The following is a 9,287-nucleotide window of genomic DNA, read 5'->3' as shown; positions in this document are numbered from 1 at the left end:
TCCACCGGGGCCATCTCTAGAGCCACACACACACGTGAACGCACACACTCAGGGTCCAGACAATGGCAACACTGAAATCTCAGCCCTCTACTTTAATTGATTAGAAAACAAATCCACATAGAGAAGGGGCGACTGTGGCTGCCGTCATTCACACAAGAATGACGTGCGTCTGAAGAATGCTGATGTGAACAGACTCTGATAGAAGGAAGGAAATAAAGACAGTCATGCGAGCATTACTTGCCATGTCGTCTCAGGCGGGCAGACCAGACGACTCTCAGCCCGGAGCCAGACTCTCAGTGCTGCACAAGAATCATCACAGAGTCCCAGACAGCTGCTGCTGTGATGGGTTCGGATTTACAGAGAAATAAAACACATCTGTGCGAGGATTCCCTGCTGTCCTCCTCCTCTTAAGAGTCATACAAGTCTGTCCCAGTGGGGAAGTGAGCTGTCTTGATGGAGAAGTGAAAACTGCTGACTTTATTATTCTGTGTTTCTCCTGCAGATCTTATTACTGTATTTTTTCCCTGCATACAACAGACATAGATATAGAACACAGATATATATAACCTCAGTGCTCTGCTGTTAGTGATGTGCCTATGCAAACCAAGAGGGAAGTTCCCAAGCTTTGAGAAGCTCCGTTTCTCTCCGTGAAATACAAGAGAAGGATGAGTTCCTTTCTTTATAAATGTCAGATTTTAGTGATTTATTAAAGATATGTTTCCTACAGCATGAAATCATCATGGCACAAACAAGGTTTCATCTTGAAAACAGAAAGAAACCACAGATGAAACACACGAGTACATGTAAAATATATTAAGATATCGACAAATGCCAGCTGATTAAATACAATAACACTGATCCAGGGACAGAGAAATACAATAAAAGCACTCCATATGCATGACAGATAACACAGCAGACAATAAATAATATCACGTGACGTATCCGCTCACAGAGTCCAGACACACCAGCCTCGGAGGGGTGTGGAGGACGTCATCTATAATCTAGAAATATGGTCCTGAGGGACACAAAGGAAATGAGCGTGTTTAATTGAAGACATGAAACGAGCATGTCTCATTACAGTGAGCAGAGGAAGTGTCGTGGCCCAAATGACCGGGAGCAGGTCAGAGACGTAATGACATTATGCTAGGAACAAAGTACTTCAGTGCACCAGCTATTAACCATTAGCTACTCACAGGACTAAGTACACAGCTTTAAACTACGCTCCACACTAAGACACTTCTATTTAAAACAACCATTCAAATGACGTTAAAAAGATGCTAATGGGGTATAAAACAGCTGTGAGCGTGAGCGTTCATTCAGACGCGTTTCCTGCTAAAACACAGTTTTGAAATATCCCGTACTTTACACAGAACAATGTAAACAAACGAGTTATTATAACACTGTTATCTCAAAATACTCAGTGCGGTCTCTTAAAACTAAGTTAACATTTAAACTTTTAGTGGTACTTATCCCGTTAGCCACTTCAAATCGACTTTACAGCCTACTTATATTAAAATAGAATATTAAGATAAAACCACATTTTACGTTCAAGTACAACACGTAAGCTGCGTTTCCACCAAGAGTACCCAGGACTTTTTGTCCCAGGGGGAACTTCTCTCTAAAAGGTTCCTCCGGACCATTGTTGTCTACAGTTCCACCAAGGTCTGAATTAAAGTAATCTCTATCTACAGATTCTACATAGAAATGTAGAATGGGATGGCAAGTGTCCTGGTTTCCGTTTGTAGTACACTATCACGTACGAAGGCAAAACAGTCTAGGTAGAGAGAAAAAGCAGGCGGAACGTAATGCCCCGTAATGACATCCCGGCTCCCATCAGCAGTTATCTGACGATGATTTAGCTTCTTATTAATCTCCATAAACAGACATCTGCATGCTAACAGCTAACAATCTGTTCTAGATCTAAAATTCAACTTGAGATATATTCCCTTGACGTGGTGTCATGAAAGCCGTTCAGTGTTCAGATTTCCTGACTTCCTCCAATGCATCAGAAACGATCAAGCATTTACGAGCATTTAATAAGTAGTTTTCTTCTCCTCTTGAGGACAGACCTGACAAAGCATCATTTTGACTTTTTACTAATCTGCATCATGATGTTGAAATTTCAGCAAAACTTAAGAAACTTTAATTAAAGTCAATCACAAGAAAAAACGGTTTATTTTTCTGTTAACAATGCAGCAGGTGGAACAGGAAGTCTTGACTGGAAGTCGTTTATTGCTAACCACTAGCTACACACACGGCATGTTCACCGTTGTCACCTATATCGTCGTCAGGCTATAGCTGACTGAGATTGAGATTACACAAATTAATAAATCTTCTGATGCTCGAAGGAGTCTTCTGAATTGTGCAAGTACACAACCAATCAGAAATGGTCAGTGCTGCAAGCGCCACCCCAAATTCCCTGTACTTCCAGAAAATACCCCCTGTCTAGCAGGGACCTGTTGGGGGGTAAAATAAAGTTCCTATGTCTTTATTTAGACCTTGGTCCCTGCAGTGGAAACACACTGTGACCTCCTAAAGTCCCTCGTCCCTGGGGGAAACGCAGCTTTATATGGCATTAGAGAGTAACTGTATCTAAAAAGGACATTCTCACATAGCTGAGAGCACACCACAGACTGTAAACTAAGAATGCACAGTATATTCGTTAGAGGGTGATACTGAAACGATTTCAGCAGGACACAAGACAGTTTAAATGTCTATGGCAGTTTTATCCTCTCTTGTTTGCCCGCTGCCCACCCGTCTCCGACCCTCCAGTAGAAACGACAGCACTATGGACCAGCGCTGCCTCAGTGACCTCTGTCTCGCTGACCTTTCACACTGTCTGAAGTAGGTCGTCGTTCCTGTCGCAACAGCATCAAACTGCTCGGTCAGTAGCCACACCTCCCAAAGGAGAGTCATTGAGTTCATAACCATCAAGACCACAACCCAGAACTCCTCCCCGAACAGGGTGAGCCTCATCGACAGGGTGCGTTTCCCCGGAGGCATCTTGTCGGACAGGTAACTCGATGCAGTGGCGACAAAAAGGAGGTGGGCAATCACCATGGAGAGGATGAAGAAGAGGAAGAGGCGGTGGTTGCCCCGGCCGATGCAGCGGTTGAGGAAAAGGCAGTGGTGGTCGTAGTCTCTAATGCACATGTCGCAGAGCTTGCAGTGTTTGGTGAAGTCGGGCGGAAACAGCTGTGAGGGAAACAAAGAGAGGAGAGAAACATACTCGTGGTTCTGAGTTACATTGTTGTTCTCTCTCCCACTGCACCTCCAGTAGCTCTATTTGCAGTCGACTTTGGGTTAATTTATGACTCTTTTTTAATTTCAAATCCACTTGCAGATCATCATAAATATTTAATCAAATTGTCGTATAATTTTTCACACCAGGAGAAAGGCTGTCGGTGTATTTCTAGATCTAGATTAAAAGACTGAATACAATGCACATAAGGGGGTATGCGTAAACACCATGGCTCTCTGAAGCACGACTACTGTGAGTGTATTACCTCACAGTACGGACAGAACCTGTGATGGCTCTGGTTGTTCTCCACCAGGTCAGCGATGCAAGAGAACCGAGGATCTGCATCTGCTCTGTCTAATGTCCCCGGGTCCTGAGTCAGAACCTTACAGAACAAACCGAGGACGAGGGAGAAGTGGACCATTGACACCTGGACCAGAGCACTGGTTGGCCACACACGTTCAAAAGGTTAAGGTTGAACACTTGTTCATTTAATATATAAAATCATATATAATAGTGTTGGGAATTACGGCTCTTTGAAGGGAGCCAGATCTTATGGCTCTGTTCCTTTCCGAGAGCCATCATCGTAATTTTTTTTCTCACTCAAGCCCGCTCTCAAGGTAGCGAGTGGTCACGTGCCTGCACTCTATTCCCCTGTGTTAACACACAGGCATATTTAAAACCCTGCACTTTTAAAATTTAAAAGGAAACAGCAGAAAGATGTAGGAACAATTAATCAACGTCATTTATTTTCCAATAATTTATGAAACAACTCTGTATGACTACAGAGATGTCAACAAAAAAACCACACGCTTGGCGGAGGGTTATAATGTTGCTAAACCCTCGCCGCTATGTTGTGGTGACATGATTCCGCTGCACGTGACCTAATATAGCTGAGTTGCAGTTGAAAAAAGCTGCCTGTGGTTATTCGTCATAAAGGGGAGGGGATCTAGGACGGGCAGTGAAATTTGGGCACAACTATAAAAAGAAAGGCTCTCACCTATGACTCGGTTCCGGCCTTACTGTTTATATGTTGGGCTGAAAGATAACTAGGAGGTCACTGACTGGTTGACAACATTTAGATGAGAGCCTGAAATGACAAAAAAGTTTTGAAGCAATTTTGGATCAGAAACTTCATCTGGCAACCATGACGAAGTTTTAGGCCTCCTTTTTAGCGTATTCCAGAGTTTTAACTATTAAATGGAATTGTTGATACGTTAACTGAATTATTATGCATGGAAAAGCAGTTTTCCAAACACTTTATGTAATCTTACACAGAAGTACATTGAAGAGGAGACACAGAGACCAGTTTCATTCTGCCATGCTGCATTTTGGACGTATTCTGTTGGGAGAATGAATGTGCTTACCAAATGTTACTGCGCTATGTTCATGAAATGTTGATATTCATTGAGTACAAGTGGGAAATTTGGCTTGACGTTAGCTCTGTAGGAATGGTCCGAGGCTAACGAAAGACACTGGGATTTTTCTTCTGGGAACCCTGAGTATAAACAAGGATTATCTTGAAAATCTAATCACTTTGAGAATACCTTGACATCAACCAAAATGTTAGTCAGAGTAATGGCTGGAATGCAGCAACATAATGTCTGAAAAGAATCCTGCAAGGACCACAATAATTAGTACAAAATTTTAAGAAATCCAGCTTTTCCTCAAAATATCTTTTTCTGAAACAGTTTGCTTGACATGCTTATAAAGATACCAACATTAAGAGCCTTATGTCATACTGCTAGCAAGGCAAAAAAGGCTAGACGATACAAAAATATGAGACTTAACCTGCGCTGCATTAATGAAGGATATTAGGCATTATTTTTCCATAGAAGCAGAGCAGGGAATGAAACAAGCCAGCGATGAGGGTCCCCAAGTAGATCGGGTTGGGTAACCTGAAAAAAAAGAAGGATGCTATCTTAACAAACAGTAAAGCATGTTTACGTACTGATAAACACCACATGATCTACATTTTTTTGTCTGACCTTTGGTACGTGGTCATGCGGTGGTACTGTGTGAAGATGCTCCGGGCCAGCCAGGGAAACAGCAACCCGCAGATTAGCCCGCCGTAACCTCCCAACATGGCTGCTATCAGCAGGATGGAAGCTCCGCTCAGGGTTGGAAAGAAAAGCGTCCAGTAAAACAAAACTGGTGAGAAAATACACAAGATAAGAAACGATGAAAAGAAGTGTTACGTCCCTGCTATTATCAGCACCACTATCATCATCATAATCATCATCCTTATCTACATAACAGAGAAATATTTACCATGTGACTCTCTGGGTTTGTGGTGTATTGGCTCATTAATGTACCGACTCAGTAGCTTGGTGAGTTGCTGATGTCTGTAGAAAAATTCACAGAAAAGCAACGTATTAATCAGCATCAGGATCCCAGGAGAAAAAGGTAATGTGGAAATGCAAACATATTGGATATTTAAAGGTACTCTGGGGTGTTACTCTCCCATGCAGTGGCCTGCTAGTCAGTGCTTTTCTGCAGTTTTCTGCAGACAGCACATTCACCTATACGTTTTCCCCTGTTTGCTGAGCTCCAGTGGTGTGAGGCCGCTGTGGTTCTTCTGGTAGAGCATCCCGCACCCTGTTCTCTGCAGCAGTGTCCAGCACACCTCCACTCCGCCCCTCTCTGCGGCTACATGAAGCGCTGTCGCTCCCTGCTGGTCAACTGCATCCACAGCACATCTCTGGAACACAAATAGAGGGTTGAGATGCACCGTTGCAGCTTAAAGACAGTAATAACTGCACTGCACTGGCCCTGTTTGACAAAGGCATCTTAAGGTTTAGCTCCTGATAGCTCATTTTACATTCTGAAACATATGGGCTAAGACTATCTTTGTTATCAGGAAGTCAGTGCTCTGGTTTAATTTATGTGGATGGATAAATCCATGCGTCTGGTTGGATATATGATTAGGATTAAACTTTCTATGTTAACAACCCTAATTAAAATGTGTAAAAGGTTTCAAACTAGAATACAAATCAACAGAACAATAAACTACAGGCCCAAAACATGAGCACAGAGTTGAATCAACATGTAAAAGGCAGGCAGAACTGTTTATAGGATTGCACTTGACCAAGCTAATTGTATAAAATAGCGAGTTAGGATACTTCAGAGCCACAATTTTATTTATGTTAAGCTACAGTGATCTATTTGCAACTATTAGGGCAAAAAGAAAATGTATATAAAAGAAAGTGCCAGTATTGCTTTAGTTAATCAGAAATACTTTATTTATGGGAAGTTAATGAGGATGTTATGGTTTAGGAGTCGGCAAACAACTTGCCTTTTTCCACACTGAGCATCAATATTATCCCAAAGGACTTGTGTTTCTAAAAACACCTGGTATTTATAATTCAATACTGCACAAACGTGCTTTAAGCTCTGGTTTGGGCAACCAATGCCTGAGAAGTTCAGGCTGTATGGCTGGCTAAATACCTCCTTTTTTTCAGTCAGCTGCTTTTTTAGCATTTTTTTATATACAGTATATATACTTTCATGGTTTGTGTTTGTTTGTTTTATATGAACATAGAACAATTGAGGGGACAAGAACATTACAGTGTGATCACTGAAAGAATAGATACGGTACACACAGTGTACACTAAGGTATTCAGACATACAGAGATAAAGTCTTTATGGTTATAGCAATCCCATTTCTCCCAATATTCATCCCCCTTCTCCTTTTAAAGCTGAAGAGTAAAAGTCATTTTCTTTATACAGCGGTTAGAGTTTATAATGTTAATAAGGAGTTTAATGGTGGGGGTATTCCTTTTTGTTTTTTTGCATGCAGCAGTTAGAATGTTCAAAAGGTATGTATCTCTTTTACTGAGTCCTTTAGGACTTTTTCCAAGGTATAACAAGGCGAAAGAGAAATCGAGATTCACATCTAGGGTCTCTGAGATTAAGTGGCCCACTTTGTTCCAGAAAGACTGGACGTATGGACAAGATTATGGAGCAGTTTTTGTCAGATAGTGCAGGTGTTTGATATCATGTGAGCTTATTTGTTGAAATGTCTGCCTAAAGTGACACTTAACCATGATGTACGTGTTGGCTGTGGAACAACAAAAGAGCCTAACGTTGAGTAAAGTCCCTTTACATTGTTGCATGTTGATTCTCAGTGGGTGTTGCAGTAATAGCTTTAAATGTGGAAGTTTTATTTTACTGGTGGTCTCTAGGACCTGTGAGTGAGACTATATCATACCTGGTCTTTGAGCAAATACCGGACCACCTCTGTGTTGCCTGTGGAAGCAGCCAGGTGAAGGGGTGTCACCTGGTACATGTCTGTGTCTGAGAACCGGAACATTCCTGTCTCCCACAAAAAGTGCACTGCAACACTAGGAAAGAAAACTTACAGTTAGTGCATTCAAAATATATTTATGTGACTGTGTAGTGACACAAATAAAGGGGAAAAAACAACTAAATTTGCAATGTCTTGTTACATCCACTCACATGCTTCCCCCAGTGACGGCATGATGTAGAGACGTTTTTCTTTGCAGGTCTATGAGGCGTAAATCAGCTCCATACTGCATCATTTGGTGTATGATATAGATGTTCCCCTGCCTGACAGAAGTCAATAGATCAAACTGTTATTATGCTCATGTCAAGCAGGCAAGAATCCAGTTTGTTTAACACTACAGACCTTAATGTGTCTGCTCACCTGCAGGCAAAATGAAAGGCTGTCTGTCCTGCATCACATGTCAGGTTAGGGTCAGCCCCATTACTAAGGAAAAGGTCGACCAGGGCACGGTTCCCATGGAGGGCAGCGTAGTGGAGCGGGCTGAAACCACCCCAGCCTGAATGATCACAAACACATCAACGTCAGGTTTGAAGGTGCAGACCATCAAAGTGATCTGAAATCTCTGTGCACGCCTGACGTAAGAGCACAGTCAGTCAGCCTGTTGATCTTTAAAACCCTTTGGAGTCAGGGTTTGGGTTCCTTTTGGCACAATGTGACTTTGTGCTTTGTTGTCACAGGATCTGTCCATCCAGATCTGTGCCAGGCCATCTCACAGAGGAGCTGCAGGGGGTTAGGTTTCTTTTTGGCACTGTGACAAAATCACATCAAGAGCAATCTCTGAAGCATGGAAGTGGTGCTTTAGAAATTACAGAATGTAAAAGTAAACTTGCTATGATATATTACTTCAAAACTCCTCCTCGCCGTGTTACACAGATTTCATGAGAAAAAAAATGAATAGATAAGTCATATGTAGGTTTGTATCGATGGTCAACAATGTTAACCAACTGTTTCCTGGTTTTATTAAGAGCAAATCAGGAAATAGCATCACTGACAGGCAAGAACTATTATGCTGACCCAGGAACCCAATAGGAAGTATTAGACTGTAGTTAAGCTGTAAATAATAGAGCTACACTGACCAGATCAACATGTGACTTTTATACAGTTCCATATGGTATAGTATATTTTTCTACCTTACCTTTGTGTTTGAGGATTGACCGGTCATTTTGAACGAAGTGAATACACTGTTCAATATTTCCTCTCTGTATACAGTCAAATATGTCTCCACAGCTAACGGAGCACACAGGCATCGGATGCATGATGACGGATAACGGTCTACTAATATTTCCACCGACAGGAACTGCAACGGAAACAAAATCAGCTCCTCGGACGAAGCGCTACGACATCATAATGTAAAGTGAGAAGGGATATCATCTTTCGCTGCAAAGTAAAGGGGATATTACATTGTGCTAAACTGATTGAGGCAGATCACGCCCTGGACACCTGATTGGTTGCGGTGGGTCACATGAACGGGGACGTCAACGCGTCAACAGAACACGTGGTATCTGTAAATAAGGTAATGCCTCAACAGTTCATAAGTACTATTATTTGAATATGGACATATTTGGGCAGGAAATGTAAACACACCTTTATGCTAAGAATATTTATACAACGTTTTGGCTGTAAAATAGTATGTATTTGATTAAAAGTGAACGACAATATTAAGCAATTTCTAGGAGAAACCTTTGGATATGTGATAATTTGCTTCGTCGGTCAGTTCGCCAACGTTCAATTTCATACTGCAAT

General features: G+C 41.8%; 1 protein-coding gene across 1 annotated transcript; it reads right to left on the bottom strand.

Annotated features, from left to right (window-relative positions):
* Positions 1–693: 693 nt before the first annotated feature.
* Positions 694–8,931, bottom strand: LOC138588618 (uncharacterized). The gene is made up of 10 exons (XM_069658840.1): positions 8,680–8,931; positions 7,905–8,040; positions 7,697–7,807; positions 7,449–7,581; positions 5,761–5,939; positions 5,510–5,583; positions 5,227–5,389; positions 5,054–5,136; positions 3,507–3,697; positions 694–3,195 (listed from the first exon to the last, which is right to left on the bottom strand). Exons 1-10 carry the CDS (start codon positions 8,798–8,800, stop codon positions 2,707–2,709), a joined length of 1,680 nt encoding a protein of 559 aa, XP_069514941.1. The 5' UTR covers positions 8,801–8,931; the 3' UTR covers positions 694–2,706.
* Positions 8,932–9,287: the final 356 nt, after the last annotated feature.

This window comes from Semicossyphus pulcher, unplaced genomic scaffold (genome assembly GCF_022749685.1).
Source record: "Semicossyphus pulcher isolate SPU_LCO1_2020_fin unplaced genomic scaffold, fSemPul1.0.p SCAF_12, whole genome shotgun sequence".
NCBI classification, from domain to species: domain Eukaryota; kingdom Metazoa; phylum Chordata; class Actinopteri; order Labriformes; family Labridae; genus Semicossyphus; species Semicossyphus pulcher.
This window is presented reverse-complemented; position numbering and strand designations above follow the sequence as displayed.